The sequence below is a fragment of the Salmo salar genome, chromosome ssa01, assembly GCF_905237065.1.
Source record: "Salmo salar chromosome ssa01, Ssal_v3.1, whole genome shotgun sequence".
NCBI lineage: Eukaryota > Metazoa > Chordata > Actinopteri > Salmoniformes > Salmonidae > Salmo > Salmo salar.
The window spans coordinates 81,986,773-82,009,537 of NC_059442.1; the positions used below are offsets into that span (position 1 = coordinate 81,986,773).

Sequence of the window (22,765 nt, forward strand, 5' to 3'; positions counted from 1 at the left end):
AGTCGCTGTATGTTATGATGCGGAAGGCATGTTGGAGAGTTTTTGGGAAGGCTTGGTGTGCGGCTGGTCAGTTTTGGTGTGCACTGTATGTTCATTCAAATAAAATAACATTTGATTATTCCATGGCAAATCAGTGTTTACGCTAGTCAACAAACAACGTGCGAGTTTCTGTGGCCTTACAGGTTCTTTACAATAGCATCGTGACACATCACACAGACCGGTTTGGTCGGGCAGCTGTTATTTGGGATACCGAGTGACGCAGCGGTCTAAGGCACTGTATCTCAATGTAAGAGGAGGCACTACAGTCCCTGGTTCGAATCCAGACTGTATCACATCTGGCCGTGATTGGGAGTCCCATAGGCCGGCGCACAATTGGCCCAGTATTGGCCGGGGTAGGCCGTCATTGTCAATAAGAATTTGTTCTTCATTAACTGACTTTCCTAGTTGAAGGTAGAACTTTTTTTAAAGAATGCAGGCTGCGCAGCAGAGCTAGCTTGTGTGTGGTGTAGCTAAACATAGTCATGCCAACACAATTTGTTTAGTGCGGCAAGTGCTTAGTTCAGTGCATTGTGCAAGTAGGCCTAAGGCAAGTATTTATTTGAGTCAAATATGCCGCAGACCACAAAGAAAACGAATCATATTCAATACAAATATACTCCAGACCAGCATGCATTCCTCCATGAACCGGCGGGGGTTTGAGAAAGACTAGACGATGAATCATTTTATTGAGATCACACTTGGCGCACTTGATATTGCAAGCCCAGTACAGAATCAGGGATGGGGGGCATCATCGGGCACACGAGATATAAGCAACTACACTGAACAAAAATATAAAACACAAGATGTAAAGTGTTGGTCCCATGTTTCATGAGCTGAAATAAAAGATCCCAGAAAGTTTCCATACCCACAAAAAGCTTAATTCTCTCATTTGTGCACAAATTTGTTTACATTCCTGTTAGTGAGCATTTCTCCTTTGCCAAGATAATCCATCCACCTGACATGTGTGGCATATCAGAATCGAATTAAACAGCATGATCATTACACAGGTGCACCTTGTGCTGGGGAGAATAAAAGGGCCACTCTAAAATGTGCAGTTCTCTCACAACACAATGCCACAGATGTCTCAAGTTGAGGGAGCGTGCAATTGGCATGTTGACTGCAGGAATGCCCACTAGAGCTGTTGCCAGAAATTAATGTTCATTTCTCTACCATAAGCTACCTCCATCATTTTAGAGAATTTGGCAGTACGTCCAACCGGCCTCACAACAGAGTGCCCCATGGCGGCAATTGGGTTATGGTATGGGCAGGCATAAGGTACAGACAACAAACACAATTGCATTTTATCGATGGCAATTTGAATGCACAAAAATACCGTAAAGAGATCACGAGGCCCATTTTTTTTTTGGTATCTGTGACCAACAGATTAGCGGTCGACCGATTAATCGGCGTGGCTGATTAATTAGGCCCATTTCAAGGTTTCATAACAATCGGTAATTGGCCTTTTTTGATGCCGATTATGGCCGATTACATTGCAATCCACAAGGAGACTGCGTGGCAGGCTGACCACCTGTTATGCGAGTGGAGCATCAAAAGGACCTTGTGGCTGCAAGGAGCCAAGGTAAGTTGCTAGCTAGCATTAAACTTATCTTATAAAAAACAATCTTCACATGGTTGATGATATTACTAGGCTAACTAGCTTGTCCTGCGTTGCAAATAATCAAAGTGGTGCCTGTTAATTTACCATCGAATCACAGGCTACTTCAACTTAGCCAAATGGGGGATGATTTAAACAAAAACACATTCGTGAAAAAAAGCTCAATTGTTGCACAAATGCACCTAACCATGAACATCAATGCCTTTCTTGAATTTTTTTGGCCCTCCAATAAAATCAGTATCGGCGTTTAAAAATCATAATTTGTTGACCTCTACAATAGATGCATATCTGTATTCCCAGTCATGTGAAATCCATAGACTACGGCCTATTGAATATATTTCAATAGACTGATTTCCTCATATGAACTGTAACTCAGTAAAATCTTTGAAATTGTTGCATGTTGCGTTTATATTATTGTTCAGTATAATTGGAGACAGCATGTTAAAGCATAAAGTAGAGGGCATCCTCCTTCCTCTGAGCTCAGTGGGCATCCAAGGGCTCTCTCTCTCTGTGTTTGTGTGTGTGTAAGGTCTTAGGTTTATTCCAGCACTGCCACCAGTGCATGTGTGTGCAGTTGGGTATACAGGACATCCCATCATTGTGATATTGTTGTCTGAGGCTCACAGGGATGGGATGGTTAACCCCATGATCCTGAGGTGAAGGTATCTAGCGTGTCATCTTTTCTGCCACAGGGAGAGACAGACACGGTTGTTAAGCCCACACAAAGCCCCTCGCTAAAGCCACAGCCTCCCAGGAGACTCAACGTCTCTCTCGCCCGCTGACACTCGGTGTTTACATTTTTTTTTTTTTACTCAATACAAATCTGTGAAATTGTATTTCTGTTCAGTATTGTTCTCAAACCTTAAGTAATATGACATTTAATTGATTACAAATGACATGACCCTTTCCTGGACCAAAAAAAAAAAAAACTGTGTACACTGTCATCTCCCTCAGCAGATGCTCTTTAACCAGTAACTTCAAATATCACTCATAATTAGAAAATGTTTTCCTCAATAAAGCAGCTATCAGTCAGTGCTAGTAAGAAAAGTGCAAGAAAGGCAAGGGTGTCATCTTTCACTTTCGTGAGGACAACAACTAGTTTTCCCCTTGGTTTTATTAGGCAGCTGGTCAGCCCCATTATTATTCCTTTCAAACATTGGTCACTTGCGACTACAGGAAGGCAGAGTTTTCTGCTGGAAGACCTCTCTGATTCGCTCTACGCAGATGTCGGAGGCCACCTTTATCTCCTCTGCGAATCCCGATAGGCTTAGGAAGCCATGTGGGAGGTCCTCCACCACCCTCAGGGTCACTGGTTGGCCCATATTCCGCAGTTTCCTGGCGAACATCACAGAGTCATCCAACAAGGCATCCAGTGCAGAGGCCTGTGGGGACAGACGGGGGAGTAAAAACTACAGAAAACTCAGATTAAAGTGGAAAGACCATCAATTGTGGAGTGAGTTAGAGAGACCAGTGAACAAGGACAAAATAGGCCTGCTGCAGTAAAATGTGTCTTGGTTTTTCTTTCTTTATCTTTTCCCCATCCCTCTCAACCTACAAACCCGTCTGCCTAAATCAGCATTTCCATAACTCGGTCCTTGGGACCACAAGGGGTGCACGTTCAGGTTTTTGCCCTAACACTTCACAGCTGATTCAAATGATCAAAACTTGATGATTAGTTGATTATTTGAATTGGCTGTGTAGTGCAGGGGAAAAACCAAAACGTGCACCCCATTGTGTCTCGAGGACTGAGTTTGGAAACCCTGTCTTAAATGCATTGACTCTCCGCCTCCCCATCCCTCCTCTCTCACCACTAAGTGTACAGGTGGTAGTCCTCGCAGTAGGTCGTCAGAGGCTAGCAGGGGTGACACAAACGGGTTCTTGGCGGTGGGACAGCTAGGGGTCTGGATCACAGACAGGCGCTCGGAGCGCAGGGGCTCAAAGCCTTCTGGATAGTCCCTGGTGTCTGAGGAGGAGTCGGATGAACATGGCAACACTGATCTCTGGTGGGCCTCGTTGTCCAAGGACCTCCGGTGTGACGATGACCATGACCCTAGGACCTCTGCGGGAATGAAGGACTGGATCCATTTGGACGCCCCGTGTGAGAGGTCACTGATCAGCGAGGCTGTGTCTCTACCTAGAGCGCTCAACGTGCTGATCCCCTCTGTAGGCTGAACCGTCTCAGAGTCTACACCTGGAAAGGGTGAAAAAGAGAAAGACAAGGTCATTTGGAAAAAAGGAGAAATAATGTAATTTAACTTTTCATATTGAAAAACAATACCACACATATAAATACAGTAAGGTACTGATAGCTACTTTGAGGAAAAATGTACTTTCTATGCCTGTGATATGTGATTGTCCCACCTAGCTATTTAACTAAGTCACTGTGGATAAGAGCATCTGCTAAATGACAAATGTTAAAAAATAAAATTAAAATAAGACTGAAGTGTGACTTTAACCTCTCTTGGGTAGGGGACAGTATTTTGATATCCGGATGAAAGGCGTGCCCGTAGTACAACCTGAGAAAAATCTGAGAAAAATCCAACCATGAAGTGTGGAAATCTGAGGTTTGTAGTTTTTCAAGTGATTCCCTATCCAATATACAGTGTCTGTGGGGTCATTTTGCACTTCCTAAGGCTTCCACTAGATGTCAACAGTCTTTAGAACGTTGTTTCAGGCTTCTACTGTGAATGGGGAGAGAATAAGAGCATATGGAGTCAGATGACTGAGAAAATGACATGAGCTCAGTGGCGCGCACTCACATGAGAGTTAGCTGTGTTCCTTTTCTTTTTTGAAGACAAAGGAATCGTCCAGTTGGAATATTATGGAAGATTTATGATAAAAACATCTTAAAGATTGATTCTATACATCGTTTGACATGTTACTACGAACTGTAATATAACTTTTTTGACTTTGTCTCTACTCACTGCGCGAGAACAGTGGATTTGGATTACTCGACTGAACGCGCGAACAAAATGGAGGTATTTGGACATAAAGGATGGACTTTATTGAAACAAATGAACATTTATTGTGGAACTGGGATTCCTGGGAGTGCATTCCGATGAAGATCAAAGGTAAGTGAATATTTATAATGCTATTTCTGAGTTTTGTTGACTCCACAAAATGGCGGGTTTGGTTTTGTGACTGAGCGCCGTACTCAGATTATTGCAAAGTGTGCTTTCGCTGTAAAGCTTTTATGAAATCTGACAAAGTGGTTGCATTAAGGAGAAGTGTATCTATAATTCTTTGAATAACAGTTGAATATTTTATCAACGTTTATGATGAGTATTTCTGTAAATTGATGTGCTCATTCACCAGAAGTTTTGGGAGGCAAAACATTTCTGAACATTACACGCCAATGTAAAATGGGGTTTTTGGATATAAATATGAACTTTATCGAGCAAAACATACATGTATTGTGTAACATGAACTCCTATGAGTGCCATCTGATGAAGATCAAAGGTTAGTGATTAATATTAGCTGTATATCTGGTTTTTGTGACGCCTCTCCTTGCTTGGAAAATGGCTGTGTGGTTTTTCTTGTCTAGGCGCTGTCCTAACATAATCTAATGTTATGCTTTCGCTGTAAAGCCTTTTTGAAAATCGGACAGTGTGGTTGGATTAACGAGAAGTGCATCTTTAAAATGGGATATAATAGTTGTATGTTTGAGAAATTTGAATTATGAGATTTTTGTTGTTTTGAATTTGGCGCCCTGCTATTTCACTGGTTGTTGAATAGTGTGACCCGCGGGTGGGACGCTAGCATCCCACATACCTCAGAGGTTAACTACCTTTGACTAATACCCTCTCATGCCTTTCACTTCCTTACCTGTGTAGGCGTTGATACACTTGGAGAGCACCCCTAAGGGCAGCAGTAGGTCAAAGCTGGTGAGAAGGCGGGAGGGCGAGGCTTCAATGGTGAGCAGGGTAGCAGGATATGCAGCCATAATACCATCAGGGATGCGCACACCGCAGGCAATGGCCCTCATGGACACAGTGATGCAGAGGTTCCCCCCAGCACTGTCCCCACACAGACACACACGCTCAGCAGTGGAGCCTAGAGCAGAGGAACAGACCAATCAGTACCAGCGGGTCTGACACAAGTTTTGTTGTTATACTGCAATAAAAGATGTACCAATATGATTGACCCGGGGGTCCTCTGTCGAGCTAAGAAACCATTTCCTTTGGCTCTTAGCTCTAACACAGTGGTAATGACACTGACCCAGAAGATGGCAGTTCTTGAGGGCCCAACAGTAGGCGTAGAAGCACTCCTCCAGGGCTCTGGGAAAAGGGGCCTCAGGAGCCAAGGAGTAATCCACAGACAGGATGGGGACATTTAGATCCTTGGACCAGCTCTTCAGATAGTTCTGGGAGATGGAGATGTGACAGGAAAATTAAACAGCAAGGTTAAACAATATGAAAGTATACATGGTATGTGCTGAGCCCCAAGCTCCACTTAATTACTGTGAAACGAGGGTTTGGGTTTAGCGTAAGTAATTTCAGGCGACACACCACTACCACAATCCCAGGCCTATGTACCTCATGGGATTTGGAGGTCTGGGACACGAAGCCTCCTCCATGGAAGTGGATCAACAGCCAGGGGGAGGGAGGACGCTTCTGGGCACCAAACGGTACTAAAGACAGGGAAATGGGTGGAGCTTCTGTACGAGCGAAGGCTAGCAGCTCTTTACTGTCCTGAAGAGAGAGAGAGGGTAAGATGTATGCATCCTAACTGAACCCTTTTTAGAGTAATATGATTGATAAAACAGTGTAGACCTGTGATGAAATCAGCAGATAATAAGCACAAGGTAAGAGCGGAGTTCTCACCTGTCCTTCTCGAAGCTCATAGGAGATGAGGCGCATGTTGACAGGTCCAGGGCCCCAGTGGGCCAATGGCGGGGACACAGGGGTAGAGAGACGGGGGTCTGAAACCAGGGGGAGGAGTAGCGGTTCAGGTGGTATGGTCAGGGTGAGGTTCACCTGCACTAGGGTAGAGGTTAAACTGGCAAAGCCCTGTGGAATGGATGGACAAAAAAGATGGAGGACATTGCAAATAGTCATAAAAGGAAACAAACAGGAAGATGAACTGAGCAAGGAGAGACTGAGTAAGTAGGAGAAACACTGCTCCCCCTTTGTAGAGTGGTGTGATGAATCACACTTGGTCCTCCATACCAATAAGACCAACGAGATGTGCAAAGACTTCAGGAAGCATACAACATCTACCCCGGCAACATCTATCAGAGGTCAGAACATAGAGATTGTAGAGGAATACAATTATCTGGGTGTCCTCTTGGACAATAAGCTTCAGTGGAGTAAATGTACAGACCTGATCTACAAAAAGAGTCAGAGACTGTACTTCTCAAAAAGCTGGGATCTTTTAATGTTAATTGTACTATACTGACTCTGTTTTACAAATCTTTCATTGAGAGTATTTTAACTTTTTGTATTGTTTGTTGGTTTGGCAATGCTACTGTCAGCCAGAAAAATATGCTGAGAAGGATTATCACCACAGCAAGCAAGGTACTTGGAGTCAAACAGACAGGCCTGGATGAGGTCTTTAAGGTCAGGGCCCTCCGCAAGGCTCACAAAATCATTTTAGACCCAAGCCACCCCCTGTACCTGGACTTTGAACTACTCCCCTCTGGGTGCAGGTATAGGGCACCACTCGGCAGGAAAAACAGAACTAGACAATAATTTGTGCCAGGTGTGAAATCCCTCCTAAATAGCTCGGGCTAATGTTCCTATTGACCCAGTAAGGCCAGCAGGCTAGTCTCTTTTTATTGGTATGTAACTGTTATGAAAGTTGTATTGTCAATTTGTTTTGTATTTAAACGCCACTTTAAACATGTACATGACACTGCAACAAAATTTCCCCATGGGGACAATAAAGTAAAGATATGCAGTATATTTTTACATTTAGCAGATGCTCTTACCAAGAGAGACTTAGTTAGTCCATTAATCTTAAGAGCTGAGACAACCACATACCACAGTCATAGTTTAAACTTTTCCTCAGTAAAGCCGCTATCAGCAAAGTCAGTGCTAGTAAGAAAAGTATAATTAGTTAACTTCATCGGGGTAGGGGGCAGTATTTTGACGTCCGGATGAAAAGCGTGCCCGTAGTAAACTGCCTGCTACTCAGGCCCAGAAGCTAAGATATGCATATTATTAGTAGATTTGGATAGAAAACACTGACGTTTCTAAAACTGTTTGAATGATGTCTGTGAGTATAACAGAACTCATATGGCAGGCAAACACCTTAAAAATCCAACCAGGAAGTGTGGAAATCTGAGGTTTGTAGTTTTTCAAGTGATTGCCTATCGAATACACAGTGTCAATGGGGTCATTTTGCACTTCCTAAGGCTTCCACTAGATGTCAACAGTCTTTAGAACGTTGTTTCATGCTTCTACTGTGAACAGGGAGAGAATAAGAGCATATGTAGTCAGATGACTGAGAAAATCACTTGAGCTCAATCTCGCACGCTCCCGTGAGAGTTAGGTATGTTCCTTTTCATTTCTGAAGACAAAGGAATCGTCCGGTTGGAATATTATGGAAGATTTATTATAAAAACATCCTAAAGATTGATTCTATACATCGTTTGACATGTTTCTACGAACTGTAATATAACTTTTTAGACTTTGTCTGAACTAACTGCGCGAGCACAGTGCATTTGGATAACTTGACTGAACGCGCAAACAAAATGGAGGTATTTGGAGATAAAGCTGAACTTTATCGAACATTTATTCTAGAACTGGGATTCCTGGGAGTGCATTACGATGAAGATCAAAGGTAAGTGAATATTTATAATGTTATTTGTGACTTCTGTTGACTCCAATGGCAGGTATCTGTATGGCTTCTTTTGGTGTCTGAGCGCTGTACTCAGATTATTGCAAAGTTTGCTTTCGCTGTAAAGCTTTTTTGAAATCTGACACAGCGGTTGCATTAAGGAGAAGTGTATCTATAAATCTTTGAATAACAGTTGTATATTTTATCAACGTTTATGATGAGTATTTCTGTAAATTGATGTGCTCATTCACCAGAAGTTTTGGGAGGCAAAACATTTCACGCCAATGTAAAATGGGGTTTTTGGACATAAATATGAACTTTATCAAGCAAAACATACATGTATTGTGTAACATGAAGTCCTATGAGTGCCATCTGATGAGGATCAAAGGTTAGTGATTCATTTTAGCTGTATTTCTGGTTTTTGTGACGCCTCTCCTTGCTTGGAAAATGGCTGTGTGGTTTTTCTTGTCAAGGCGCTGTCGTAACATAATCTAATGTTATGCTTTCGCCGTAAAGCCTTTTTGAAATTGGACAGTGTGGTTGGATTAACAAGAAGTGTATCTTTAAAATGGGATATAATAGTTGTATGTTTGAGAAATTTGAATTATGAGATTTTTGTTGTTTTGAATTTGGCGCCCTGCTATTTCACTGGCTGTTGGCGAGTGTGTCCCGCATACCCCAGAGAGGTTAAGAACCTCCTCCCCTCACCGATACAAGCTCTGATTCGGTGAGGTTCCAGAAGGACTTCCAGAACTTCATGTCCAAGTTCTGGGTGATCCGCTCATATTCTTCTCCTCTCAGCTCTGGATCAATGACATACTTCCCAGAGGTAAGGAGGGAGAATGCTGCCATGCCTGAGGGATATGGAGGAGAGCAAATGGGAAGTCAGTATAGCACTGCACACTATGTACTAACTTTGTAAAATGCCAAAGGATTACCACAAATCTTGCAATAGGCCCTACAAGGTAGATAATCAGTCAGTTGTTATGACAACTAACATGTATAGTTTCACAACTTCATACAGCCCAAAGAATTCAGACTGACCTAACCCGGAATGCTGTTTTTCGTAACTCTCGCCAAACGAGACCATGCTTATGATTAATGACCGCAGGATCGGACGAAGGGAAGACGAGAACTGGGGAAGCAGAGGGGGAAGAAATATTTCAGAATCTATTCATTCACCAAGTACATTTACACATACCCGGAATTTGACTTAGTGAATAGTTGCTGCCAGCAATAAACGATGTACAGACAGAATACAGACAGAAGTCAACATACAGGATATACAATATAAACATAAAACTCTGGAGAAAAGCTGATTTACAGTGAGGATATACAATTTACAGAGGGAATATATCTCTAGTACCCCGGGTTGAGAACCACTGCTCTATAGCATCTCCCCCTGGTGGTGACTGACCTGAAAGCCCAGGCAGCGGCCGTAGAAGCAGGCCTTGTGCATGGAGGCATACTCCCTCACCAACCTCCTGCTCAGCTCTCCGTCCTGTTCTCCGTACAGCTGCCCGGGACTGTTGTCGTGGAGCATTCCCTGGGCAATGTAGAGGAGGGCCCGTAGCTGACACAGGACACTGCCATAGGCTTCCATCTCTGAGGCATTGTGGTCGGCCCTGAAGAAGGCCCTGTGGCAGTTAGAGGCAATGTAGCGGCCATTGTGGATGATGTGCAGAAGGCAAGACTGCAACACCTGTGAAATTAGATTATATTTTGTTGGCTCTGAAATATGAATACAATTGAATTTGGGGCAGCATTTTGACAATTGGCTGCCGCCCCTGATCGGCTACTACACTACCCGCGGCACCCCATTCCCACTTCTCTCAAAGTTCACTCCCACTATCCTTGGTAGCTATGGTGATGTGGGGGTTCTATATGGGATTATCCAATTGTGAAACATTGAATCTGACAGTTATTTTTTTCATGTTTATGTGTGACAAAGACGATTAGTGATTAAGGCAGTAGCCTAACCTAGCCTGTTAACTTTAGCTAGCTACTACTAGTGGATATTATTTTAGCTAAAAGTCATCTATAGAGATTTGAAACAATTTTCTACCATGTCTAAAAGACAAAAACTATCAGGAAGCGATTTTTTTTTTTTTAACTATGAGAAAAGAGGCACAATCTCTAAACCAAAGACATTTGCTGGTGAAATTTATCAGCGTGCAGCAATGTCCATCAGCCTTTGGGGAGAATGACAAGCCTACGAGGACAGGCCATTTATTCGCTGAGAATGACGTGCCCCCGTTCACTGATTCTAGCAGCGAAGAGGGCAAACCGGATGCGTCCGAGCCATGCCCTTCCACCGATGATGGCAGCTCTCTGGCTGGACAAGTACAGGTGGTCGCACTAGTCCTAGCCACACCTCCAAACAATGCCGGCGAAGATCCTACTATTTTTGACCCAGACTCGTCGCTCCCCATCCCGGATGACAGTGGTGGTGCTGCTGCTAAATCTGACTCCCAGACAAAGAAACAAAACATCCTGGTGAGTGGCCAAAATATATAAATGGATCTTTATGGGATGTTAGTGCAGGCTGGGCCACATCAGGATAAGGAGGGGAATTTCCCAGGAGATGAGGAGCAACGAAAGTTTTCGGTGGCCCACTACAATACGAGGATGGCGAACGGGGAGAGAGTGGAGAGACCAAGGCTTGTCTATTCCAACAAAAACGATGCAGCCTTCTGTTTTTGCTGCAAACTTTTTTCACACGAGTGCAAATCTGTGCTGGTCAGGGATGAAATCAGGGACCGGAAGAATCTGTGCCACCTCGAGAAGTCGCATGACCACCTAGATAGTTTCCAGAGGTGGAAGGAGCTGGAGATCAGGCGGGGGTCCAATCAAACTCAGGTGATTTGATTTCAGGACCATGGACAGCTACCAAGAGAAAACATCGCTGACTGCAACGCAGCGCCACAGCAGAGGAAAGAGGCCACTAGGTGGAGATGAAATAAATTGATATGTAAAGAAACAAAATTCATTAAGGCTGGGTCATTGACAAAGCTTATTTTACACTGCTCCAGTGAAACAAGGCCTGTCATGCATTTACGAAAGCACTTGTTTCCAAAGCTCAAATGATCTTACTGTTTTACAGGAATATAAAAATGTTAAATATGTTATATATAAAAAAAAAGTGTTATTTTTATTGTAATTGTAACAATTATGGAGTCGTGCCATGTGTGATAACAGGTGGGATATTATTAATAAGAAACTCGTTTTCCGGCCTCCTGAGCGGCAGAGTGGTCTAAGGCACTGCATCACAGTGCTAGCTGTGCCACTAGAGATTCTGGGTTCGAGTCCAGGGTTCGAGTACAGGCTCTGTCGCAAGTCGGCCGTGACAGGGAGACCCATGGGGCGGCGCACAATTGGCCCAGCTTCGTCTGGGTTAGGGGAGGGTTTGGCCGGCAGGGATGTCCTTGTCCCATCGCACACTAGCGACTCCTGTGGCGGGCTGGGTGCAGTGCATGCTAACACGGTCGCCAGGTGTACGGTGTTTCCTCCAACACATTTGTGCGCCTGGCTTCCGGGTTAAGTGGAAATTGTGTCAAGAAGCAGTGCGGCTTGGTTGGGGTGTTTCGGGGGACGCACGGCTCTTGACCTTCGCCTCTCCCGAGTCCGTACGGGATTTGCTGCGATGAGACAAGACTCACTACCAAATGGATACCACAAAATTGGGGAGAAAACATGGTAGAATAAAATTAATATTAATAATTAAAAAATGTAACTTGTTTTCCTCATAGGTAGTAGGTTGCATAGTGATAGCAACATTGTAACTCTCCGATGCAGGGGTTAAAGTCAAATTCCCTTCTGCCTGGTAAGGGACCTTCTATATGTGCACACGTCCACCAACATTTTCTATGGGCATAAACATATATAATTGGAGATTATTTCTTAATCTTCCAAAAAATAAGTGGTAAGCCTACCTGTTTGACAGACACAATTATCCTATCCATAGATGTTGGTATAGCCAAATACTCCAATACTGTCGCATGCACTGATTAAATACCTCCGTGTCTGGGAAGGGCTTGGTGTGTTTGACTAAAACCAGGTCTCGAATTGAGTGAGGGTATCACATACCCTTTGTTAAAGAAAAGGGCAAAAAGGATATCTATTGTTTGCTTTACATTTTGAAATAAATACATAAAACGTATCCAGATTATATCAAGCGTTCTATAACAATGCTTAACTGATGCCTTATGGTAGAAACACGCTCTGAAATACCTGTGAAAGACGTGACTCAGATCAATATGGGGATATATTGATTCCTCTCTATGACAATCTGAAGCTAAACTGCAGCCTATAATATTTGAGGAGATTTAAAAAATTTAAAAATAAATTAAAAAAGAGACTTTGCTATTCTGTCTTTTCTCTTTCTGAAAATACAAGATGTTTGTTTAAACCCAGGCAGCTTTTAGGGAAGCACTTCTGTTGTTGGGTTATACAACGGACGAGTAGCCAGCAGTTGAGCCTCTTTCTGGGTGGAAAGGTAACTTTTTAAAGTGCCATGCTTAGATTCTATAGGATGTCTAAGATGATGTTACCATTTTTGTCTCGCCTAGGGCGGCAGAACGTCCAGGGCATTGGTGATTTTATCAATGTAATCAGATTGAGAATATTAGGCTATGTTATTGACATTGAACTGATTATATAGCCTACTAACCAGATGTGTTAAAATTTGTAGCATAGGGGCGGCAGAACGTCCAGGACCGGCCCTGCTCCCTCCTGTTTTCCCCTCTATGTCAAAGAGAATGAGAGGCAATCACAGAGTGATAATTCTACCCTACCTTGACCAGTGTGCGATACCCATTCCCAGGGGTATCGGAGTCTAAGTCATAGTGGTGGTAGACTGCAGTGATGCCAGAAATCACAGGTTCCAGGGCACGACCATGGTCCTGAATCTTTCTCATAGATGTCACCAAGCGCCTGGACACGTTGCCATTTGGCAAGTCGGGAGGCCCAGTCAGAGCAGTGACGTTCTCCTCACACACCGCCTCCAAGGATGTGAACACAGCTATCCAATCCATACCTGAGACGCTAGAGAGCACACACACAGAAACAGAAACCAAACCTAGTCCAAAAACAGGATTTGTATTTCTGAATAATCATACTATATCTGAGCTTTGAAAGTTTCAATAAGGAGATGTAATGATTTTTATATCTGACTAACCTTTTTAAAATGACTGGTTTGTTTGTGTGTGCCAAAGGTCAAAGATTAAAAGATGCACCAAGCACAGGACTCCTCTTACAAACTGACTTAGCAAAAAAAAAATAGGCTGTTGAGAACATTTATCAAAATGTACACTAAATATTGTCCTAAACCCTTAATTTATAGGCCTAGTCAATAGAAGGGTAGGCTACTAAGAATAAACAAATCAAACCAACCTTGCTCCGGTATATATGACTGACAAGTTATGTAGGCTATATGCTTGTACGCCAGATATGTAATAACCATGTTTCCATTACAGGTTAACGTTAGCTTATACAAAACGTTGAAATTGATTTAACTAACCTGCTCTTGCGACACCGTCTTCGTTCTCGATCGGTGAAAGGGTGCCTTATAAATGTCCGTGTCCAGTTGCAGTGGGTTCTACAAAAAAACGAAAATTAAAAAACATTAAATTCATGTTTTGTACGTCGAGGAGGTTCCTATCCATTTTAGGGTGTGTTCGTAAATTCAATCTGGAGTGCCAGAGGTGCGCTCTGGGGACGCTCTAGTCGGGGAGTAGGGTTTATACGTGCGTTCTGACCTCACAATGGCAGTCAAGCATCCACGCTAACTGGCTAACGTTGGCTAGCTACTTCCAGACACTATAGCAGAGCTGGTTAGGCTGTTTTCATGTTATCCAGAGCACTGGTGACTGTCACTGTGCTGCTGGCAACCATTTAATTACGCGTTTTTGCCGAGGTTTACCGACACCGGCCATATTCAACGGGTGTTGAGCGTTCGTAAATTCATCAGTTATTCTTCGCTCTGGCACACTCAGACGAGTGTCCTCTGAAATCGGTGTGGATGGCCAGAGTAAATTTACGAACGCACCCTTGCTGCCCCGCATCTAGCGTTTTCCAGCATCTTTGCAGGAACTATTCTATTCTATGCGACGCGGCCACGTGTTGACGTAGTTGACAGTGCGTCACACAATGCGACCAAAACAAAGATCGACACACATGCAAAAGGTATGTCACTCGATACAAAACATGGATTGAATATATAAAAAAAAGTCACACAAGCATGAAGATCTTGTGCTAGAGGGGGAGGGGGGGTCCAATGGGGTGTTCATGCAGGAACCCCGGAATTGCGGGTTGCAGTTGAACACTAGTGCATCAGACTGGGTTCTGGAGAACGGAACAGCCATCATCGGTGCATCCTTTGACCCGCGAGTCCTGACGTACTGATCCTAGCTCAAGTTACTAATGCATAGCGAACGTTCTCTCTGTGTGGTGTTTTGGGAAACGTATGTTATCCGTCATATTCGGCCGTTGTAGGAAATATGTATCGTTAAAACACTACACGACTTATGGACGTGCTCACAAATATTTCATTCCGTCCATCCTCAACCCCAGGACGTGGGTGCTCACATATTACGATGATTCCCTAGTTGATCATACCCTGCGTTTCTCGGTTGTCGTAGGAAGAAAAAAATCTGATACACAAAACAGTGAGCTGCTTTATTAGTGCACATTCTGAGCAGAAATATTTGTTTTAAAGAGACGAGGCCCAGAATATAGACTTAATATGCATTAATAATGATAATTGGTTTTTGTCATGGTAGGGAAGCAGATGTAATATTGGTAGTTCGTTTTGCATGGCCCGGTTCGGTGGAAATTTCACTTAAAACGGTCTAAAACAACAAATCCACTCAACCGGGGAACTGGGCCATGTAAAACGAACTCGCCCATTGAAAAGGCATTGGGTTTTCTCCACAGTTCCACCAATCTGTCTTCTATCACCGCAGTCCGCATGGTGCGTGTTGTTGTTCATTTCCTCTTCGCCATACAACAATATGCACAGCCAACATTTACTGACATCTGACAGGTGTCTGGAAAACGGAACAGCCATAGTCGGTAGTCCTTCACCCGCTCAAACTACCAGAATCCCGGAGTACTGATCCTAGTCCGAATTCATAGGATTCCCCCCCATCATGAAAATGTATGTATGCCCGGCATAAACTAAACTCCATCGCTATCGGGAAACTGGGCCCTGTTCAATGTCCATTATTAATGCATTCTTAAACTTCCTTCGTTTCCCCGAGTGGCACAGCGGTCTAAGGCACTGCATATCAGTGATAAAGGAGTCACTAAAGACCCTGGTTCGATTCCAGGCTCTATCACAACCGGCCGTGATTGGGAGTCCCATAGGGCGGCCCAGCGTCGCCCGGGTTAAGGTTTGTCCGGGGTAGGCCGTCATTGTAAATTAGCATTTGTTCTTAACTGATTTGCCTAGTTAAATAAAGATTAAATAAAAATAAAAAAACAAGTCACCTTTCATCTAATTACTCAAGACTCCCCAGCTCTCAGAACCTAACCAGCTGCTTGATGACGTCACCACACATCGACAAATAAACAACTCCACTCTAAACTGAACAAATCCACTCTTCCCAATATATAAACTTCAACTGGTAGCCGCGATATCATCTTTCCCGACGGTAACCATATGTAAATCCATATAGTTTTTTTTTTTTTAATAGCAATTTTAAACACGACATATACTTTTTTCCAAAGTTCTAACCTACCCAAACGCGCTTCAGCCCTGCCCAGTTGAAACAAAAAAAGGTAATCAGCTGGTGCTTGACTGAGGGAGTTCAAAATCCCCCCAGAACATTTCTATTGGAGATTATCCGGGAGAATAAAGAACAAGGAGCAATCATTTGCGGCGTAAATCTGAAAGATTTATTTACGGGAGAAACAAATTTAATCAGAGGCTCTGATTAAGGCGATTCATACCGAAAAGTAAGCAAATATTGTTTGTTTGTCCCGTCAATACATCTGTCAGATCTACGCAAACAGTGTTATTACATTTTTTTCTCCCGGATAGTCACCAGTTGAAGTCTCCTAGTGTACGTAAAGTTTTTTTCTACGACATTGAATTTGGCCGCCCAAGACTGGCAAAAATGGTGACGGACGAACGACAATTAAACAAGTGACTTCAAACGAACACTTGCAATAAACGTGCGACCTATGTTTACGAGAAAAGTTATTGTACAGTATGATCAAATATGGAAAGCCTTGTATTGTACAGCCTACAAACTTACCAACACGCATCCTCTATTCTTCAGCTGACAGTTTCTGTTTCGCCCCACCGATTGGGGTGCGTTCAATTCGCTTAAAAATAAATCTTTGGCTTCATTGTTTCTTCTTCTTTATGGTATAATGGCCGTCCGCAAACACGTTTAAGGTGCATGCCTGCCGCCACCTACTGTGCTGGAGTGTGCGATTGATCATGGTTTGCATAATTCTGTACTACAAAAATCCATAATAACTTCTAACAAACCTTCCCCGTCCCCAAAACACATCAAACCTTTTCAAACTTTTGCTCTGTAATGTTGAGACAATCTATCTTTAGGATTATTCATCATTTAAAAAATCATGTGGCCAGTAACATTTTTATTTAACCAGGTAAGTTGACTGAGAACACATTCTCATTTACAGCAACTACCTGGGGAATAGTTACAGGGGAGAGGAGGAATGAGCCAATTGTAAACTGGGGATGATTAGGTGGCCATGATGGTATAAAGGCCAGATTTGGAAATTTAGCCAGGACACCAGGGTTAACACTCTACTCTTACAATAAGTGCCATGGGATCTTTAGTGACCAGAGAGTCAGGACACCTGAAAGATTAGTGGAATCTGTGTGGGTAGCTGGACAGGTAGGATGACTGACAGTGAGGGTGAACAGGTGGTCACGGGTCAGGTGACAGAGGAATGGATGAGACTGAGGCAGAAATTCCTTTAACCATAAAGTGGTATATTTACTGAGTAGTCTGTGCTGCATAACAAAGGAAACAGAATAACGTGTATCCAATCAAATCCATCATCACAAAGATCTAATCATAACAATCATTCATTGTTAACATCATTTAGGGAATTCAACAATCCAGTTAATTAATAAGTCAATAGGAATCGTCGGTGAGTAATTTAGGCTCGTAACTATTTATCATAAATCATGAAAGAATAATACAAACAGTGATCGGTTATTCAATCTATAAATCGCCATTAGTTGGATATCAGAGCCGATCAGTTCAACAAACAATTACTTTCTTATTTCACCCTTTCAAGTGTCTTCATGTGTACATGTAATTTCATTACATATTAACCATATCGATGGCATAATTGGCCTATTATGATCCGTAGGGCCGGAATCATTGACCATTCACATTAGACAAAATGTTTGAAGCGTGCGCTCCAAGCCACGTGATAATAACTTCAAACAACAACTGATGGCCCACTCTCCCGATCGCAACAGATATTTCAGATGAAAGGTAACAGAGTCGGTGGACTTACGTGGATTCATGGACGCACAGAACCTCTGGATTTGACAGAGTGAAGGAAGAGAAAGCAGCGCGATCAGGCGATGGTGATTTCCTTCTTTTATGGAGTGGAGATCTGTCGGACATTTTACCTGACCTAATTAAAGTGCCCCTGGCCCAGCTGAGTAAGTGGCAATGAATTAAAGGATTATTCCACCAACTCCATGGGCTTTTTCTACAGCCACCCCGGAAATTGGTTAATTTCCACACTCCTCAAAAAAGGCTCATTGCTCCCCATCCTCTGTCATCTCAGGGAGAGGAATTAGTCGGGCAACTGGCCGGATATATGTCCGGTTCTTTACCTGGATCTCCACCGATCTAACACGACCATCGGTCCCAGGCATGATCTTAGTGATACGGCCCACAGGCCAGGAGGCTCGAGGCAGCTGAGGGTCCACCATCATTACGACTTGGCCAGTTTCCAGGCTGGCCATTTCTCTCCGCCATTTCCCTCTGTGCTGTAGACTTGGTAGGTAATCCCGAATGAATCGGGCCCAGAAATGGTCGGCCAAGATCTGGCTGTGTCGCCACCGGCGCCTGCCAACGAGGTTGGTATCAGCGTACATGGCTTGTGGAAGTGACGCATCTCGGCGTCCCATCAAGGGCATATTCGGTGTAACCGGATCGGGGTCAGCGACGTCGGCAGAGAGATATCCCAAGGGTTTGGAGTTCAGTATCCCTTCCACCTCTATCAGGACAGTCCGCAAGACAGTTTCCGTGACAGTTTGGTCCCCCAGTACGACTCGTAAGGCCGTCTTTACAGATTTGATCTCTCGCTCCCATGTTCCTCCAAAATGAGGAGCTCCTGGAGGGTTAAATTTGAATGAGATTTGTTGCGCCATCAGCTGATCCTGGAGGCTGGGTTCCATGGCTTGGAAGGCTTCCTCCAACCTGGCTTCTGCCTTGAAGCTTGTGCCTCTGTCAGCCAGGATCTCGTAGGGTTTCCCCCGTCGGGAGATAAACCGCCGTAGGGCCATGAGGAACGCTTCAGTATCCAAACTCTCCAGTAGGTCCAGGTGGACACATCTAGTGGTCAAACACTTGAATAGAATGCCCCAGCGCTTTTCCACTCGACGACCTAACTTGATCGTCAAGGGGCCAAAGCAATCCACTCCTGTTGACCAGAAGGGTGGTTTGAGGAGGCGCAAGCGAGCAGGGGGTAAATCTGCCATTTTGGGCACCGTGGCTCTGGCCCGCCATCTCTGACATTCCACACAGGCGTATCGGTGCTTACGAATGGCTCCTCGTCCTCCAAGTATCCAGTACTTCTGCCTCATCTCCCCATAGACTCTCTCTGGCCCTGGGTGGAGAAGCCTCTCATCATAACTCTTGATGAGGAGCCTGGTACTAGGGTGTCTGGAGTCAAGGATAATTGGGTGGATAGTGTCGGGATCCAAAACTTCTGCTTGGCGCAGCCTCCCTCCGACTCTGATCACTCCAAGGATTCGATCATATTCTGGGGCCAGAGAGAGAAGACGGCTGTCCTTAGCCACCTCCCTACCGGCTTTCAGAGGTTTTAGCTCCTCAGGGAAGCTAACTGCTTGTGCATGCTGGAGGAGTAGTGTCTCTGCCGCGAGGGAGGTGGGTATGGAAGCCACCCCATCTGAGGTCTGGTTTGTGGCGGTGATCAGATCCGGCAGGGTTTGGGATTGTGTCATGTCAGGGAGAGCTGTTGTCGGTTCCATAGAGATGCTATAGCATTGGGTGGACTTCCTTAACTCATGAGCTTCAGTTGGTTGCGGAGGGGCTGCACGCCTGGGGGCTGTCGGCCACTCGTTCTCTGGTTGGGACAAGAATGGTGGCCCCAAACTCCAGCGATGGGCCAGTTCCTTAAGTGTTTTACCACGAGTAACGTTATCAGCAGGATTGTTTACGCTGTCAACATACCTCCAGTCTTGGACTTCTGTTAGGTCTTGGATTTCCGCAATGCGTTCCGACGAACACCTTATACCTGTAGGACTCCGACTTGAGCCAGGTCAATACAGTAGTTGAATCACTCCAGTATATGACCCTTTGGATTGGCAAGGTGAGCTCGGCTCGCAAGGTTGATGCCAACTGGGCTCCGGAAAGGGCAGCACTGAGTTCCAGCCTAGGCATTGACAACCGCTTCTTGGGTGCGACCCTGGACCTGGCCATGACGAAGGATACATGGATGTGGCCTGCCTTATCCTCCACTTTTAGATAGGAAACCGCCCCATAAGCTCGCTCTGAAGCATCACAGAACACATGCAGTTCCAGGCATGATCCCAGTTGGTCAGCACAGGGTGGTACATAACATCTTGGCATTTGGACTTCAGAGAGCTCCGATAACTCTGTTTCCCAACAGATCCATCGTTCCACTAGGTCAGCCGGGTGGATCGGTTCATCCCAGTCCCTCTTGGTCTGCCACAGGTCCTGGACTAAGACTTTGGCCCGGGTTGTGTATGGCAGAATATACCCAAGGGGATCGTATTGACTGGCCAGGGTCCGATAGATGGTGCGCAGAGTGGGTGTTTCGGTACTCAGGGCGGAGCGGTGCTTGTACCCCAGGGTATCCGGTATGCAGCTCCATCTCAATCCTAGAGTGGGCTCTTGTGGGTTAGCGCCAGACTGCGATAGCCATAGTTCACTGTTACTAGACCTGGCTTGCGGTGGGAGGTGCTGGATAACCTCCGCTCTGTTACTCGCCCACTGTCGGACCTCAAATCCCCCTTTGGACAGGAGATTCCGTACTTTGTGAAGGAGTGCTTTCGCTTCAGCCGTGGATGGGAGGCTCTGTAAGCAGTTATCCACATAGAAGGCATTTTCCACTGAATCCCATACTTCTGGGTCACTGTCTGGGTGCTCCCGTGCGTGTCTCTGCAGAGCGTATATGGCACAGCAAGGACTGCAGGTGGTGCCAAATGGGAGTACTTGCCATTCATAGATTGTGGGCTCTGCGTCTCGTTCCATAGCTCGCCATATGAACCGGAGCAGTGTAGTGTCGGAAGGCAGCAGACGAATCTGATGAAACATGGCTTTGATGTCTCCACTGATGGCTGTAGAGTGCTGCCGGAACCGGAGAAGGACACCGAGCAAGGAAGGACCTAAAATTGGTCCGGGGAGTAGACAGTCATTCAGGCTTTGACCAGCAGCTTGGAATGAACAGTTGAAGACAAGTCTGTACTTCCCACCGTGTTGCTGGATAACATGATGAGGGAGATACCAGGATTCGCCGAGTGCGTTTCCCTCTTCTTGAGTTGTCACTTTGGTGACATAGCCTGCCTTTACAAGGTTATGAATCTCTCGGTTATGAACTTCAGCAAGCTCAGGATTCTTCACCAGGCGTCGCTCCGTTCCACGCAATAGTGGGAGTACAGCCCGCGTCGTTGTTGCCAGAGGAGGATGGTTGGGCACCCGTAGCAGTGGGGTTGCGTACCTCCGAACGCCATCCATTTCAGTGGTGGTGGTGCGCTTCTCCAGGAGGTCTAATGCATAGGAGTCTTGTTTAGAGCGAGTGACCTGTAGCTTCCGGTTGGAGAAGGTGTCCATCTTCCATAGCATCTCAACATTCCGAAGGAGGTCAGTAGCTGGACAGGGGGATGGAGCTGGATTGCTTCTGGTGAAGAGGACTTGCTGTGACTGTACAGCTTGGGTGGAGAGAAGTAAATGGGCTGGACCTTGCACAGCCCAACCCAAGGATGTATGGACAGCAACGGGCCCGCCTTCTGGTCCAGCTCGTATAGGCTCAGTCGGGGTGACGAGATGTGGGTGGTCTGACCCAATCAGGATAAGTGGAGCTACTCTGGCCAGGCTAGGAAGAGGCAATCCTCGGAGATGAGGATATTGTTTCTGTAGAACACTTACCGGGCAGGAGTGCTCTGCAAGATTCAGGCCATCCGCCGTGAAGGCATTGGTGATAGTATAGGTCACGTCCCTGTTTCCTGAAGGGGAAATGCTGAAGGTCACAGCAGAGCCTTTCATTTGGATAACATCATGTCGCACCGTCCTGAGATTAAGGGTCTCGGGGATCCCCTCCAGGTTAAGCTGTCGGGTGGCCGCCGGGAGAATGATTGTTCGTTCAGACCCATCATCTAGAACGGCGAATGTATCAATACTTCTCCCTCCACTCCACAGAGTGACCTTGACCACCTTCAACATGACCCTTGGAGACCGGTTCTGCTGGTCGAGGTAGAGCTCCTTTACAGCTCCTACCATGAGCATACTCTGCTCTTTCTGTGCTTGGGGAATTACATCATGCAACACTGTGAGATGGATTTCCGTACAGCGATTGCAGGGTTTCCTCAATGTGCAGGTCTCCGCCTTATGGCTACGGGCACACTTGTAGCATCGCTCGCCTGAAGTGATCCAAGCCTTCAATTGAGGTTGAGTGAGCTTTTTTACCCTGGGGCATGAGCCAAGGAAGTGCCCCTTACTATTGCAATATGGGCAGTAAGGCTGAAATTTGATGTTCTTGCTCTTGAGAGGGGTCTTCTTCCCGGGTTCCTCCCCAGCTTCACTATTTAAGTACATAGTAGTGGGAGTTGGCCTTTTCTGGCCCTCCTGGCGTTCAAACTCCTTCCTTCCCCCGTAGACTATGGCTGAGATTGTGGCCTGGTGAGCGATGCTCTTCGCCCTCGCTTTCACCTGCAACCATGCGGCCAGGTCTCTGAGAGCATAGGTGCTTCTCAAGCCCTCTTTCAGGATGCCTTTGTTCAAACAATGTTCAACGAAACTGTCTCTGAGGGACGCTGGAAGCTTGCTAAGAAGCCTGTCCACGTGGGAGCCACATTTCAGCTCGTTCCCGTCTTCTCCTTCAACGGATTGGAGCATCGAGGTC

At 45.2% G+C, this 22,765-nt stretch overlaps 1 protein-coding gene across 3 annotated transcripts; it reads right to left on the minus strand.

Annotated features, from left to right (window-relative positions):
* Window positions 1-580: 580 nt before the first annotated feature.
* On the minus strand, window positions 581-16,816 carry lips (Hormone-sensitive lipase). Of its 3 annotated transcripts, none has more exons than XM_045687591.1 (13): window positions 16,693-16,816; window positions 13,953-14,030; window positions 13,611-13,692; window positions 13,228-13,477; window positions 9,852-10,136; window positions 9,479-9,569; window positions 9,143-9,288; window positions 6,478-6,663; window positions 6,190-6,345; window positions 5,873-6,017; window positions 5,480-5,707; window positions 3,463-3,845; window positions 581-3,036 (listed from the first exon to the last, which is right to left on the minus strand). In XM_045687591.1, the coding sequence occupies exons 4-13, from the start codon at window positions 13,465-13,467 to the stop codon at window positions 2,815-2,817; spliced, it is 2,082 nt and encodes a 693-aa protein (XP_045543547.1). In that variant the 5' UTR covers window positions 13,468-13,477; window positions 13,611-13,692; window positions 13,953-14,030; window positions 16,693-16,816; the 3' UTR covers window positions 581-2,814.
* Between the last annotated feature and the right edge of the window lie 5,949 nt (window positions 16,817-22,765).

Coding starts and splice junctions, on each gene's coding strand:
- lips (XM_045687591.1), bottom strand. CDS start 13,467: ATGGATTGGATAGCTGTGTTCACATCCTTGGAGGCGGTGTGTGAGGAG. Junction 10,137..13,227: donor GGTATCGCACACTGGTCAAG/GTAGGGTAGAAT, acceptor CTAATTTCACAG/GTGTTGCAGTCTTGCCTTCT. Junction 6,346..6,477: donor ATGAGCTTCGAGAAGGACAG/GTGAGAACTCCG, acceptor CTCTCTCTTCAG/GACAGTAAAGAGCTGCTAGC.